At 45.7% G+C, this 16,165-nt stretch overlaps 1 protein-coding gene across 1 annotated transcript in view; it reads left to right on the forward strand.

Moving 5' to 3' along the window:
• NR1D2 (nuclear receptor subfamily 1, group D, member 2) overlaps positions 1-16,165 on the forward strand; it is a 34,901-nt gene that overhangs the window by 798 nt on the left and 17,938 nt on the right. The window contains exons 2-3 of the mRNA XM_006883347.1: positions 13,161-13,424; positions 14,275-14,363. Of these exons, the coding sequence (XP_006883409.1) occupies positions 13,161-13,424; positions 14,275-14,363 (353 nt within the window). The remainder of the gene's footprint in view (positions 1-13,160; positions 13,425-14,274; positions 14,364-16,165) is intronic.

A 16,165-nucleotide genomic window follows, 5' to 3' on the forward strand; every position in this document is an offset into this window, starting at 1 on the left:
CCTGGAACCCCCGGGCGGTGACGCGGCACGATCCCTCCGCCCCCGCGGGGCCGCTCACTGCGGAGGAGGACGCGTCCGGGCGCCGCAGTGCAGCGTCCACCCGGGGTGACCGCCACGCGCCGGGCCTGGGCGTGCTGGGAGACCCCGGGCGGAGACCCCGGGCGGCGGGGAGACCTCGGGCGGCTGAACTTGGCATTCTTTAGAAAAAAACGAAAAATACCCCCACCCGGAAGGAATCAAGCCCTCTTGTCGCTTAAAATGGCTAGGAAATCCCGTTTTTTAGGGAATCTGGCTGCAAACGGGTCACAGCTGGAGGGGAGCGTGCAGTTCACGTAAGGTCACGGCGACCCACGTGATCGCAGGTGACTCCAGGACAGTGCAGAAGACGTCCTTCTTTGAAACCAGTTTTTTTATTTAAAGCTCCTGGATTTCCGTCCTTTCTTGAACCACGTCAAGAGAACTGTGGCTTTGTAAATATTTTTGTGTGTGTGTTACATTTCCTAGAAGCATTGCACCAGGACAGGACTGTGCTCTCCGAATTTGTCCGCCCCCCAAGTGATTACCCTTGTACCCCTATCGCCTGTGTCTTATGAGTCTGAAATAGAGCCCATGTCACGGAGCAGCATGACTCAAGCAACAGAGCTCGGAGAAAAAGCCAGTTGCCATTTTTACTTTAGAAAAATGGTATAGGTTTCCAAAGCCATGTGAAAATAAAGTTTGTTTTCTAAAGGCGAAAGTATTCTTTTTTTTTTTTTGAGGATTTAAAAAAAAATTAAAATGCAAAAAGTATGGGAACTTACAGGCTAATTCATTCTCACCTCTTTTGCCTTGAACATGAACTCTTTGAGCCTTGCAACCTCATCAGGTAGACTGACCCATTTTGTTAGAAACATCATTTCCTGGGGTATGAATTCACACATCTTAATCTTGTGTTTTAGAGCTACAGTTGGTAATATTTTGTCTCTGTTGGTGTCTCTACCTTTTTAAAGTGTGTGTGTGCGCACGCGTGTGCGCCGTCAAATCAGATCTGACTGATAAGAGGAGGAGATTTCGCTTCTTTCTCCAGCAAACCATCTGGTGGGTTCGAACCACATACCTCTGGGATTGCAGTGCAGCTTCTTGTCACTAGGTCACCAGAGCTCCTGATATCTTTACTTTTTAAAAGTCCTTCAGTTTCCAGGTCCTCGCTCAGGATTATTTTCCTGATCACTTATCATCCTGGGTGTTTTTTGTAGATGCCTGTGATGGTTTCACTATCACCAGGTTCCTGGATGCCCCTTGTTTTTGGACTTCGGACCCTGTTATAAGTAACTACCACATTGGGGTTTGGTTTTATAAGACATGCTTATCTCTGTAAGTATGTCATTAAGTCAGATTTGTTAAGTCTGATTCAGAACAAGTGCGTAATGTCCTCGTTTAGCCTTACGTTAGGGTGTAGGCCACAGGGAGTTGTGCTAGCCCCCAGCTCAGCCAGAGAAAGCTAGACTATTCCTGTGTGGTTTACAGCCTCAGAAACCCAGTGGAGGGTCAGCTCTTTGGCGATGAATTTGAGTGACTCTGGTGCAAGAAGTGATGGTCTTTTCCCTCACTTGCTATGCATTTGAGAGCTGGACAGTGAATAAGGATGACAGAAGAGAATTGATACCTTTGAGCTGTGGTGTTGGAGAAGAGCACCTACAGAATGCCACAAAGAGCAGATAATCTTGGAGAATGCACAGCCCGGGGAATCCCAGGAGAAAGGATGACAGCTTCGTCTCATACTCTTTGGGCATGCTGCTGGGAGAGGCTAGCCCTTGGGAAGGGATATCATGCTTGGAGGGTCAGTGAAAGAAGGGAAGACCTTCAGGTGACAGCAGAGAGCATTCTTAGTTCTATGGTGTTTCTATCCAACACTGTGCACACATACTGCTTTTTTTCCCTCTCACCCCCACCTTTGTTGTGAACTGTTGAATCAGCTCTGACTGGCACAGGAGGAGATTGCCCCTCTTTTCTCCAGTGGACCATCTGGTGGATTTGAACTGTGTGCCTTCGGAATTGCAGTGCACCTTCTTGCCACTAGCCCACCAGAGCTCCCTTAAGGGAAGACCTTCAATGAGATGGATTGACACAGTGACGGGAGTATTAGGGTCTTGTATGTCAGAGATGATGAGGAGAGGACAGGGTTCATATCTGTTCATTGAGTTGCTGTGTTATTTTGCTTGATGGCATCTAACAACAAGGACAAGTACAAAAAGGGCTTGTAGTTTTTCTAGTTATTTAAAAGCTAGACCATTGCTTCTTGGCCTTTTGGCTAAGATCAAGTGTAAAGGTGGGACCAACTTGTGTGATTGCGATGGATTTGTTGAGGAGGGTTCGGTTCACACCCCCATGTTGGGGGCTGTGGAGTTGGCTTTTGACTCAGTAGTGACCCAGGATAGCACAGATGGAAGCTTGAGCTTCCATCTCATAATCTCAGCTGTGCTTACGCCAGTTACTGCATTTACCATATCAGTCCATTTTGATGAGGGTTGTGGTCTTTTGCCCCCCACCTTTGTAAGCACAATGTTCATTTCCAGAGACGGGCCTTTCTTGGTAACATGCCCAGAGTGTGCGATGTTACCATCCTTGCTGCTAAAATGCACCATACAGCACTACTTCCAAGACTGCTTTGTTAGGAAGGACACGTTTGCATAACATTGAAGTGTTCCTAGGAAAAGCCCCTGACTTCTTTGAGCAGCTGGTCACAATGTTTTCATCAACAGATCCGTCTCCAACTGCATTTTATGTATTTCATTACACTGAACTCATTAACATTGAATTCATGGTGAACAGCGCTCTAATTCATGACTGAACAAAGCTTGCATCCCATTCACCTGCTTCTTATAGTTAGGAATGCTGGACAGTGCTTTACTCCTATAGAGCCGTTGTGCTGTGGGGTGGAGTCTCTCAGTCATCCTCTGTTGAGTATCTGAGGCTCTTAAGTCTCATTAAAGGGAGGAGAAAGCCCATTTTTCTCCCAAGGAGCACCTACTGTATTTGAACTGACAACCTTTTGTTAAATACGGTGTCACCAGTATTCCTTACTACTGTGGTTGGGGTATTTTAAAAAGCAGAATAACCAACAGAGCATGAAGAAAGAGAAAGCCTGTCACTAAAGAGGCCATCACATGGAAGTTGCATGTGTTTACAACAGGAGAGCAGAAAGGAGGTAGAGTGTTCATGTCTGCTCCTCTGAGCAAGGTAGCTTCTGTGATAATGGATCTTGAGGTTACAAGGAAAAAAGCCCCTCTTGTGAGTAAGCACCTTTGCAAATAATAGTTCTACCTGTAACTTTCTTAAATTTCAGTGTATTGACAACTTTGGCTATCATCAGTCCAAGGTAAATAATATTTATATCAGCTTCCAGAATTTGACTGGGGTGGGGCCAGATTCCATGCTGTGGTTGATAGCCGCATACCATTCACTAACCATTGAACCATAACCATTTCCTGGAGCTCTCCTTTCATTTCTTAGAGCATTTCTCTGCCTGTTCTTAGAACTGGTTAAGTGGGGTTGACCCATGCTTAGAATTTGCATTTCCACTCTAGATACATTGTTGTTGTAGTTACTGTAGACCATCAAGTGGGAATTAATTCATAGCTGACCTTCAAGTGGGTTTTCAGAGGCAGTACAGACCACGGGAGGAGATTACCTGGCTTTCTCCTGAGGAGCAGCTGGTGGATTTGAGCCATGTACCTTTGAGTTGGCAGTGAAACTCCTTACCACTTAGCCATCAGATCTAGAGAACCAGAATCTCTAGCTTCATAAGATCCTTGGGTCACGTTTTTATGATTCAGAACATCTGGATGGAACTGTGTGAATTCTTAGGGTACTGAATGGGAGAAAGCTGGCTCACAGCTCTGCTCCCCAGCTTCTCCTCGACTAATTGAACAACGAGGATAAAGAAGAACCAGTGCCTTAGAGTGGTGGTGGCATGGACTGCCAGAAGAACAGGAGATACGTCTTGGAGGAAGTGTACCAGGTTTGTGCCTTCGAGGCAAAGACAGTGAAACATCATCTCCCATATTTTGAGCGTGTTGTTAGGAGGGGCTGGTCCTTGGAAAAGAACTTCATGCTTGGAAAGGTGATAGGTCAGCGAAAGAGCAGAAGACCCTGAATGAGATGATTGACAGGATGATTGTAACAATGGGCTCAAGTGGATCAGATGATGAGAATGCATGGGATAGAACGAGGTCCGCATCTGTTGTTCACAGGGTCACTATGCGGTGTAGTGGGCTCACAGCACTGAACGACAACCACAACAACAGATATGTGCAGTAGTGAGGTGGGAAGAGGACATTCACTTGTGATACCTTTTGTTCTAAAAAGATTTTGGATGCCAGATTCTTTGAAGAATGAGCTAACTTGTAGCACAAATTTCCCATACATGCATACAGTTTACACTCTAGAAATTAGAAACAAAACATTCCCTCAGTAATTCTCTATTGTTTTTACAAGTTTATGCTCTTACTCTGTTTCTCCAAGCTTGGAAAGAAAACATTTAGTGAGTGGTCAGGGTAAACACATTTTCACTTTGAGAGAGAAAACAAAATGATGGGAAGAATATCATTAAGTAGGAAGTTGGTTATTGATTACGCTTGTGGAATTAAGAAGGTAATATGGAAATGAGAGTATACAAAGATATCACTGGGTCACTCACACTTGGGAGTGAAGGAGAGAAAGTTGGCGTGTTCTTGTGAGCGTCTCGTTTGAGGACAGTAGTGGTCACTAGGATGTGTCGAGCACCTTCTGTAACTTGAGTGACTGCCTTGATTGCTCCTATGTCCTCAGTGAGCGATGGCTCTGTGGCCATCATCCTAGAGTCAGGGGCTAAGAAGATGGGAGTAATTTGGCCAAATGAGTGGTGACATTAGATTTCGAACCTGAAGATTCACCTGTCAGCACAAACTGTTATGGCTGTGATGTAATGAAACGCCCATAGCACTCAAAAGATGATGTAGAACTTGACACCTTGTCCCCTGGGGTGGTGAAGGAGGTCCTGTGGTGTGCAGTGTCAGCTGGAGGAAAGGATGGTTTGTGGTTTCGTTCTGTTTTTCAGAATTTCTCAGCATGGTACATTTTATAATTTGCATTAAGACTCCACTCTGACGCACTCTGCCTGTGTTTTACGTCTCCTGATGTTTGCACCTCGTGCTTTTGTGTGACCCTCAGCAGTGTGTAGTTGTTGTTGTGAAATGTGCTCCGACGGTGCTGGAGTGAAGGGTTCAGAGTTGATTTTTACCAGCTGGCATGGAAGGCTTTTCAGAGAAGGGACCAGGCAGTTCCTTGGCGCCCTGGCATGTAGGACACCGCCGTAAGCTTACTGCTTCCGTTAGCTCTGCTCTGTTGCTATATGAATTGTATTCATCACTTCTCCACTCCACTTTAAAAGGGATTAAAAAAAACAAACAAACCAAAACCCAGAAATGCCAAGGCTCTTTGATGGTAAGACAGTATTTTGTTCTAAGTAACAAGGCGGATCTAGAGTTGTGACATGAAGCCAGTCTTGTGTTCCAGGATGGTGGGCAGTGGGAGTGGAAGGCTTCTGATGACCGGCCAGCCTGTAACCGGGGTGAAAACCCCCATGTGTCCAAGGAGAGTAAGCGTTTCCTCCAGTCCAGGGTTGGATATCGACTTCTGGGCTGGCTCACGTTGACCACTGGGTATGCCTGAGCTTGGGAACCTGGCTCAGCTCCAGGGGCTCTTTCAGCTTAAAATAGAGAGGGCTGTGCCTCAGCTAATTTTATCCTGGGGCGCCTGAGAAGTAGGTTCTTCTGGTTTCTGGAGGTGTTGGAATTTGCTGGTTTGGTGATTTTTACCTCTCGCTTTATCATCAGAAAACTGTGCGTGCAAAAGCACCTTAATAATCCTGTTATAATGAGTATCATTTTCAGTGACTTACTTGCTCGAGTCTTCTCAGGAAGAAGTAATAGTCTGTGCTCTGAAATCAGGGAGCTCTGGTGGTTTAGTGGTAAAGGCACTCGGTTCAAATCCACCGACTGTTCCACCGGAGAAAGATGAGCAGTCTCTTTTTACTGCCTCTGAAAAGCTGCCGGAACGTCAGCCTGTTGATCCCGACTTGACAGGACACAGCTGCACTCAAATTGAGTGTCCTTGGCTTTTGGCCCTTGTCCTGCCACTTAGCGGCTATGTCACTCCATTCCTCCAGCTCTGAGTTCCTCATCTGTAAAATGGGGTAGTGGAAGTTCATTCCCATAGCTGTAAGAAGGAAATGTATGAAATTACATCACTTTGTTCTTGGAAACGAGTAGGTACTCAAGTGACTTAACAGTTTTCACTTTCCCTTCTTGGCTGGGAAGAGGAGGAATTATTTACCATCTAGGAAATGAAAAGATAATCTTTTGCATAGTCATTCCCAGACCTCCTGGTTCTGGGTAGGGTTGGCTAATCTTTATGGAAGCAGATTCTCAGGACTGGTTCTGGACGCTACCGGATGTTTTCAAGCCTGCAACCTTTGCACGATGAGCTGGTCACAGACCGCACTACTGGAGGCCCTTTAACGTTCACCCCGTTTGGGTTGCCAGCCTGCATGCTGGTAGGTCGTGTCACTGCGGTCTAGTTGGAACCCACTCACAGCTGCAGGTTTTCAGAGGCTGTCAGGCTCACCCATTCTCCTCGACAGCAGCAGCTGGTGGATTCGCACTGGCAGAGAACAGCCCAGCTCCCCGTGGACTAAACCGCCAGCTCCCTAGCAAGTTAGGAGCCGGCGACTGTGACTCATCCTGTGAACAACAGGCCTGAACCCTGTCTTATCCTGTGCCACCCTCCGTATGTCTGACATACTGGAATCCACTGCTGTATGTAGTCACCATGTCCGTCTGGTTGAGGGTCTCCCTCTCTTTTGCAGACCCTCCATCTTTCCAAGCATGATGGCCCTCTCCTAGCAGGAGAAGATGGTAATATACTTAATTCAACCTCAGGTATTTTGCTAGGTGGGTCATCTCTGCCTCCAGGATGCCTGACAGGAATGCTTGTTGTAAATGATGTACTCCTGAAATTGGAATTAGATTTTTTTTTTAGGTTTGATTTTGGAGCTTTTGTACAGGAAGTTCCATTTTGGGTGATTAGTTACATGCAGTACCTTTCATTTCCCAGGGATATTGTCCAACAGTTCTGAAGCCATTTGACCTTAAGCCAAGGTCAGAAGACTTTGTGGGCATAAATGCCTCTGAACATAGTCTTATGAAAGACTTGCTTCTGAGGAAGAAAAGAAGCCACTCATCTTTTGTCTCAAGATTTTAGGAAGTGAATTTTGTGCCTGTGGTACTAGAAATGTAGTACCTTTTACTTCAGGAAAAAGACATGTAGTCAGGAGACATTCCTCCAGGAGTTTATTTGGGACTGAGAAAAACGTTTTTCTTTGTGGTTCTATTTTCTGTGTAGGACAATTGAAAAATGTAACAATTGGCTAGCAACTGAAATTGATAGTGTGAATTACTGTGCTCCCAAGTTATCCAAAGAAAACATTGGGTAATCTGTCAGGAACGTCTCTAAGGAGCCTCAGTGCCAGTTTGAAGGTGATATTTTCTGTGTATATGAAAGTTAGACTCTTTGGAAGCAAGGATGGTGAAGCTCTTGTCTCATATTTTTGGGGCTATTGTTAGGGGACGATCCTTGGAAAGGGAAATCATGCTTGGAAAGGTGGGAGGGTCAGTGAAAGAGAGGAAGACCCTCAATGAGATGGATTGACAGTGTATCAGAGATGGCTGCTGGTACCAGGAGTATTGATTGTGGAGCCAAACAAACTGAAAATGTTACAGTCTCAGTCTATTCTCTATCTGTCATGATGCTACCAATCCGCCCAGTGAGGAGAATCTTTGTTTTCTTGATGTTTAACTTAATCCATATTGAAAGCTGTAGTCCTTGACCTTCTGCAGCAAATGCCTCAGGTCCTACTCAGGTTGTTTTAGTATTTGCATAATTCAGGTTGTTGATGAATATTCCTCCAATCCTGATGCCATATTCCACCTCATAGAGTCCAGCCTCCTGGATGATCAGTTCCACATATAGTTTAAAAAGTATAGCGATAGGATACATCCCTGGCATGCATCTTTCCTGATTATGAACCATTGGGAAAATCTGCTGTCATGGACCTCTCTGGAGTACTGAAGAGCAATAATGTCAGTCTGGAGCTTAATGTGCACCTGATCTGGGCTATGGTCTTCGCAATTATTTGCTATGCATTAGAAAGATGGACAATGATTAGAGATGATAAGAGAGTTGATGCCTTTGAACTGTAGTGCTAGAGAAGAGTATTGAATATACCATGGACTGCTAGGAGAAGTATTGAATATACCATGGACTGCTAGGAGAACATACAGGTTCATCCTAGAGAGGGTGAAACCAGGCTGCTCCTTGAACTCAAGGATTCTGAGTCTTCATCTGACATACTGTGGACTGTTGCAAGGAGTGACCAGTCCTTGGAGAGAGACATCATATTTGGAAATATGAAGGGAAATCACAAGAGAGGAAGACCCTGGATGAGATGGCTTGACCAGAGTGGCTGGGGTAACGGGGTAGGTGTGTCAGACAGTAAGGTTAGCTCAAGATAGAGCAGGGTTCCCGCTGTTGTGCATAGGGTTACTATGAGTTGCAAGTGACTCAATGGCTCATAACAACTATGTTCAAAATGTACGCTGAGGGGGGCTCTGGTGTCCTAGTGGCAAGAAGCTCCACTGCAGTCCCAAAGGCCTGCGGTTTGAATCCACCAGATGCTCCGCTGGAGGAAGAGGGGCAAACTCTTCCTGTGCCAGTCCGATCTGATTTGACAGTACACAAGAAGAAAAAGGAAAAAGAAAAGAAGAGAAAAAGGTATGTTGAGTAAATTGCTCAGAAGCTGGATTCTATGAAGAAGAATGTGGCATCAGGATTGGAGGAAGACTCATCAGTAATTTGTGTTAGGCAGATGACAGAGTCTTGCTTTTTGAAAGTGAGTAGGACTCGAAACATTTGCTGCAGATGATTAAAGCGTGCAGCCTTTAATATGGACTACATCTCAGTTTCAAGAACCAGTAGGCAGCATCATGACAGATGGTGAAAGATTGTGGTTGTCAATGATTCTGCTTTTCTTGGATCAACTGTCAACACTCTCGTTACCAGCAGTCAGGAAATGAGGAGACATCCTGCTTTGGGCATGTCTGCTGTCAGAGACCGCTCCGAAATACTGAAGAGCAGTAGTGTCGGTTTGAAGTCTAAGGCAGACAATGATGTTTTCAGTTACTTGCTGTTCCTGAGAGTTGGAGAGTGAGTAAGGACGACAGAAGAAGAATTGATGCTTTTGAGTTGTAGTGTTGGACAACAGTGAATATCCCATAGACTGCCAAAAAACAAGTGAGTATATCTTGGGAAAAGTGAACCCAGAGTGCTCCTTGGAGGCAAAGATGGCAGACCTTCGTTGGTCTACTAGACTTTGGGCATGTTGCTAGAATGGGCTTGTCGGACTGCTGTCAAGGATAGCTTTACAGTGCTAAGCAGTAAGGATGTCAGTTAAAGGCTAAGGTGTTGTGATGCAGGCTATGGTACTTTCGTTTGCTGTGCCTCTGAAGGTTGGACAGTGAAGAAGGATGACAGAAGACCGATGCCTTTTTGAATTACGGTTTTGGTGAAACCATACATCTTGGACAGCCAAAAGAATATTTCTTGCGGAAGATGTAACCGAACTGCTTCTTGGAGGGAAGGCTAGCAAAGCTTCATTTCTCCTGCTTTGGGTGTGTTGTGAGGAAGGAGTCAGGCTTTGGAAAACAACGTCATGCAGGGCAAGAAGAGCCTCATCAGGATGGACCGAGCATGGCAGAGGCGGGAAGGCCGGCACACGTCCTTTGACTGCACCTAGCGTCAGCAGGAAACTGTGTTTGACAGACACCTCTGTGTTTCTCGGTATAGAAGACTGAACCACACTGACTGCTCCCGAGTCCTCACGCATAGCACCCGCCACTTATTTTTGAGGCTGTGTCTTTAGGAGAGGATCGCGCCTGCGTTTCGCCCATGGAGCAGCTCGCTGGTGGTTTTAGACTGCTGGTCCTCGGGCTGGCAGTCTGCTCCACAGTGCACTGCAGCACCAGAGTTCTTTCCTGGTGGGCACCTGCTTTATGTGCTGGGTCGTAAGCCAGTGTCCTGAGAGGTAGGTGCTGACCGCACTTCACTCCTCACAGTTGTTCCAGCCTCCATCTCTGGGTTGTCTCCTACGTGACAGATTAAAAGTGACTTCTAGGGGAGCTCTGGTGGCCTAGTGGCAAGGAGCTGCAACTACAATCCCAGAGGTGAACAGTTCGAATCCACCAGATGCTCTGCCAAGTAAGGAGGGACAATCTCCTCCTGTACCAGTCAGATCTGATTTGACGGTACACGCACACAAAAATAATAAAATTAAAAAAAAAAGTGACTTCTAATTCTTCACCTGTGTGTATAAATGCACATATTACCCTTTTTTTTGGGGGGGGGCACTATTTTTGTTTTTGTTAGGTGCCATCTGGTCAAGTATGACCCTTAGCAACACTATGAAAAACAGATCTGACCTCCATCCTATCCTGTGTCATCTTCACATTTCCTGACACATTAGAGCCCATTGCGGCAGTCACCGTATTAGTCCACCTGGTTGAGGGTCTTTCTCTCCTTCACTGACCCTTCACCTTTTAGAGCATCATGTCCCTCTTCAAGGAGTAACCCCTCCTAGCAACAAGCCTGAAGTATGTGAGGTGAAGCCTCATCATCTTTTCCTCCAAAGAGCACTCTGGCTGCACCATCTCCAAGGCACATTTGTTTGTACTTTTGGCAGTTCATAGGATGTTCAGTGCTCTTCTCCAACACCACACTGCTCAAAGGCATCAGTTCTTCTGTCCTCTTTAGTCATTGTCTAGCTCTCAGATCTGAAGGACCATGGCCTCAGTCAAACACATCTTAGTCCTCAAACTTACATCATCACTCCTGAATAATTTTTAAAGGCCCCTAACTATAGACTTCTAGTGCAGTATGTCTCCTGATTTTGTGACTGCTGATCCCAAGGGTGTTAATTGTGTATCCAAGTAAGATGAAGTTGTTGACAGTTTCAGTCTCCATCTCTCATGATGTCGTCTCGGTTCAGAGTTGTCTTGTCATTGAGATGTAGTCCATAGTTAAGGCTGTGTTCTTTGATCCTCTGCAGCAAGTGCTTTAGATTCTCACTTACAGCAAGCAAGGTTGTGTCATCTGCACGATGCTCATTATTCGTGAGCCTCCCTCTGGCCCTGATGCCACATTCTCCCCATAGAGTCCACCTTCTTGGATTATTTGCTCAGCGTTCATATTGAAGAGGTATGGAGAGAGGATACAACCCTGATGCACCCCCTTCCCAATTCCAAGCCATGCAGTGCTCCCCTGCTCCATCCGCACAGCAACCTCCTGGTCCACGTGTAGGTTCCACATGAACACAATCAAATGCTCTGAGATTCCTATTCTTCTCAGTGTCAGCCACAACTTGTTATGGGCCACACAAACACCTTTGCGTAGTCAATAAAGCACAAGTAGACAGTCTTTTGATATTCTTTACTTTCAGCCAGGATCCATCTGACATCTGCAGTACAGTGATATCCTTGGTGCCACAGCCTCTTCTAAAGCCTGCTTGAACTTCTGGCAGTTCCCTATCTGTGGACTGTTCAGGCCGTTTTTGAATGCTTTTCAGCGGTATTTTGCTTGCATGTGATAGTAATGATATTGTTTGATAGCTTCCACATTCTGTTGGATCATCTTTCATGGGAATGGGAACAAATGTGGACTTCTTCCAGTCTGTCAGCCAGGCTGCTGTTTTCCAAAATCCTGGCATAGACTGGTGAGCACATCCAGGGCTACATCTGTTAATTGAAACAAGTCACTTGGTACCGCATCAATTCCTGGGGTCTTACTTTTTGCTAATGCCTTCAGTGTAGCTTCCACTTCCCTTCATTACCACTGGCTCCTGCTCATATATATAAGGGCAAGGGAGCTTATTTCTGGCTCCTCATTTTGGGGGACAAGGGGATTTAGTTAGGGCTTCAGGTTACTTACTTAGGTGAGCCTCTATCTAAAATAAGATTGGAGAGGCAGTTCCTTTTAGAAGTTTCCGGAGTGAATGCTTAATTGCGGATACCACTCAGGGAATGTATTGGTTTCCTCACTTCTTGTGCACTTCAGTCACCTAGACTGTGGTGAGAAGCTCCACTTCTGGCCTGTCCCTTGTGACTTCTGGTGCTGTTAGATGAAAATAGCTCTATAAGCCACAGGCTTGTTACTGAACAGCATTCTACACGTCCAGAGACTGACAGTTAAGAGACACTGGATTTACACTGCGTGGACTGAGATGGTGCATTGGTTAAGCGCTCAGCTGTTAACCAATGGTTGAACCTCCCTGCCCATCTGTGGGATAGTGGTGGCTTTGGGAGGTGTACAGAGGCCTTTCCTGTGTTCCAGGCTGTTGTGAGGTGGCGTCTACCCTCAGCAACCAGCTGAGCTTTGCTTCTGGTAGCTTTGTGCAGAGCGAGTTAACTTGAACCTAAGGTTAGTCTTTGAGCTTTGATTCTCCCTTCATGCCTCTGCCATGTTGGCTGTAATTTGTGAGATGGAAGAACAAACTCTCTGTCTGGATACCTTAGAGAGCAGCGTGTCTGCACATGTAACAGCAGGATGGGCAGAAGAGGAAGTGCGGACCTGGCGGTCTGTAGCTCGGCATGGGAATCTTCAGGGGACATCACACAGAGAGGTCTTGGCACGCCAGCTCTTACAGGCTCCCGGCTTTTAAGATCTGTTCCTTTGCCCAGAGTTCCAGATGTCACATCTGCTTTATTTGGGTGCTGGGTGTATAAAATGGCCAGGGCCGACTTCACAGCTGTGTGGCCACTCAGAACAGCGTTCCATCTTTTCAGGACAAGATCAGGAGAGGAAAACCTTGAGGTTTGCATCGGCTTGGGCTCAGCTATGGAAGGCCTTTCCCTCTTCAGATCAGCGGACATGATTGGTGTGTTGAGCTGCAGGGGAGCAGGAAATAAGGAAGGTCCTTCTCCTTTGGCCCTAAGCAAGCATTTACTGCCAGTAGCCGTTTCAGAAATGAGTGACTTTGAATCTGCCGGGTGGAAATCCGGGCTGTGGGTCTCACTGCCTGTCTCCTGTCACAGGGGGTGTGATCGCCTACATCAGCTCTTCCAGCTCTGCCTCGAGCCCTGCCTCGTGCCACAGCGAGGGCTCCGACAGCAGCTTCCAGTCCTCCTCCTCCGTCCCCTCTTCTCCAAACAGCTCCAACTCCGATAACAATGGCAATCCCAAGATTGCCGAGCTCGCCAGTATTGAGGGCATCTTGAAGAATGATCGACTTGACTGCTCTGTGAAAACAAGCAAATCAAGCGTGCCTGGGGTGACAAAGAGTCACAGTGGGATGACAAGTAAGTTCCTTTACGTTGTTCTAAATGCTGCCACTGCTGTTATATCAGCCTTTCAGTCAGAGGACCACTAGAAGTCCACTTTCTCGGCCTCTGGGAAATCCTAGGTTGCTACGTAGGTTTGAGATCCTCTCGACAGCTCAGCTGATTGTTGTCCCAGAGCGGGACATGTGGGTCTGCCCTCTCCTGACCATGTTTCCCCAGGAGGCTGCCTCTTACACATTCTCACAGATGCCTTCATTCTGGGTGTCTGGTATAGACTCTTAGCCATAAAAGAGTACTTCTCTGTAGCAGGGGTTCATTCATAAAGCACAGCTGGGACCTGGGATTAGGGAACACACAGGATTGAGAGAACCCCCGAGGAGTGGGCTTTGGTTTTCGGCTCCATGTGAAGGTCAGAAGAGCTGGGGCAGGAGCAGGCCAGGACCAGTGGGGCCTGCCTGACTGCCGTGTTTGGCTGGGACATGTGCCTTGGAACATCCCTAGGCATCTTCTGTTGGGCTTCTCTGCCTCACTCCTTAATTCTGCCCTGTAAGGGTGGTTTTCATAGTTCCAGTGGCATGTCTGGTTTAAAGCAACTTGAGATTTAAAAAATTTCAGTGTTCAAAATTAAAACTATTATAAAAAGGAAAAACCCAGTTCCTTAATGTAGTTTTGGCAGTTCAGAAGACATATTTAAAAGAAAACAATGATATCTTGTATTTGATAATTTAATGTTAATCTCTATAAAGGTAGATTTTTTAAAAAACGTGTACTCCAAATTGAACACAGTATTGAGTTGAAAGAAAGCAAATGGTTTTCATACACTCAGTAGTGTTTCTGTGGCTTTTGACTTTGTCTGTTTCTGTCCCAGAGTTCAGCGGCATGGTTCTGCTGTGTAAAGTCTGTGGGGATGTGGCGTCCGGATTCCACTATGGAGTTCACGCTTGTGAAGGATGCAAGGTAAAGCGTGTGCTTGTTTCTTTAAGCTAATGTCTGAGAATGTGCAGGGGAGAGAGAAACCAGTTGCTCTTGTGAAGTTTTTTTTTTTTTAAAAAATATGGAAAAAAAAATATGGAACGCTTCACGAATTTGCGTGTCATCCTTGCGCAGGGGCCATGCTAATCTTCTCTGTATCGTTCCAATTTTAGTATATGTGCTGCCGAAGCAAGCACTCTTGTGAAGTTTTAAACATGTCATGCAGAATGTAAACATTTTTACACTTTATATCATTTATGTAGCGTGTAAGACATTTAATGTGGTATACAAGCATAATTTGTTTTGACAAATATTTTTACTTCCGTTACAGTACATGTTTTCTCTGTAATATTTTGATTAAAATGCCTTGGCTATCTCAGTTCTCAGCAGAGCTCTGGTGCCCTAGTGTTAAGGAATTGCACTGACAGCCCAAAGATAAGAGGTTTGAATCCACCAGCTGCTCCACAGGAGGAGGGTGGGCCGTTAAACTGCCTGTGGAAACTCCCTGGAAGGTTCGCCATGGGTCGATTACCACCACTTAGTGGTTCACAATGACAACAGCAAAGTCTCTGTTAAAAACATTGCAGTGGTCAAGAAGTAAGCACACAGACAGTTATTCGTGTGTGTGTCAGTCATCCCAGGTTGTAGTGACATTGCACGGCACCACACGGACCAGGCACTAATGTCTTGTTGGAACTTGGTTTAAACAAAACTTCACGTTTCGTCAGATTCTTTGACATTCTGACATGTCAGACACTGAGAGTTGGGGAGCAGTGGTCTGTAGCAAGTTGTACTGCCAACCCAAATACCGTGTCATTGGCAGTTGGAATCCACAGGAGGTTGGGAGTACTCTACTTCCTGTCGTTTCTAGCCTGGGAAACCCAGGAGAGGGTCCACTGGTCGTGACGGCCAGGAGTTTGAGTTGTGAAGATGTGGTGTCTTCAAAAGTAATTCCAAAGAAATAAGATCATAATCTTAGGTGTAAATTGAGTGCTTGGGAAAGCTAGATTTAATTTGTAAATTTGGTGGCACATTTTGCAGAGTGTTGGTCAGATAATTCCATTTGAGATTCTCTTCTCTACATTTCAGGAATAATATTTTTTTTAAAAAAAATTCTGGCACTATCTTTTCTCCTAAGTATTAAAAATAAACATAGCGAAACACTTGTTCTCACAGTTTTCTGACTTCAAGCCAGAAACAAGTCCAATTTGGCCTGGGATGGTGGGTGAGTGAGATAATGAATATATAGGCTGACAGAGGAAACCTTTCCCACTAGCTCTGGAGGCCTTGGTAATTCTAGATGGTTGGCTAACGTCACGAAGCTGTTAAATCAGTTCTTACTTAGAAGGACCCTGGGGGACAGATTGGACTCGTCCTGACAAGGTGATCTTTTCTTACGGGAGGATGGTGAGAGTCCTTCCTCCCCCTGGATCTGCCGAGCCTGGACTGGTCACCTGTCATCTGGCAGAAGAGTGCTTAATGATTACACCACCAGGGGTCCTTTCACAAGACTGGCCAGTATTTTATGTAGATAGAGCACTTCCTTACCTTAGCAAAGTTTTAGAAATGTTTTGTTGTTTTTTTTTTTTTTAAAAAGAATATGAAGTAATTGTGGTGGGTATTGTTTTCACTTTATAGATAAGAAAAACAGGCGAGCTCTGGTGGCCTAGTGGTAGGAAACTGCACTGCAATCCCAGAGGTGTGTGGTTCAAATCTACCAGATGCTCTGCTGAAGAAGGAGGGACAATCTCCTCCTGTACCAGTCAGATCCAATTTGACGGTACACA

This window comes from Elephantulus edwardii, unplaced genomic scaffold (assembly GCF_000299155.1).
Source record: "Elephantulus edwardii isolate Elephantulus edwardi_28Jun2011 unplaced genomic scaffold, EleEdw1.0 scaffold00027, whole genome shotgun sequence".
In the NCBI taxonomy this organism is placed as follows: Eukaryota; Metazoa; Chordata; class Mammalia; order Macroscelidea; family Macroscelididae; genus Elephantulus; species Elephantulus edwardii.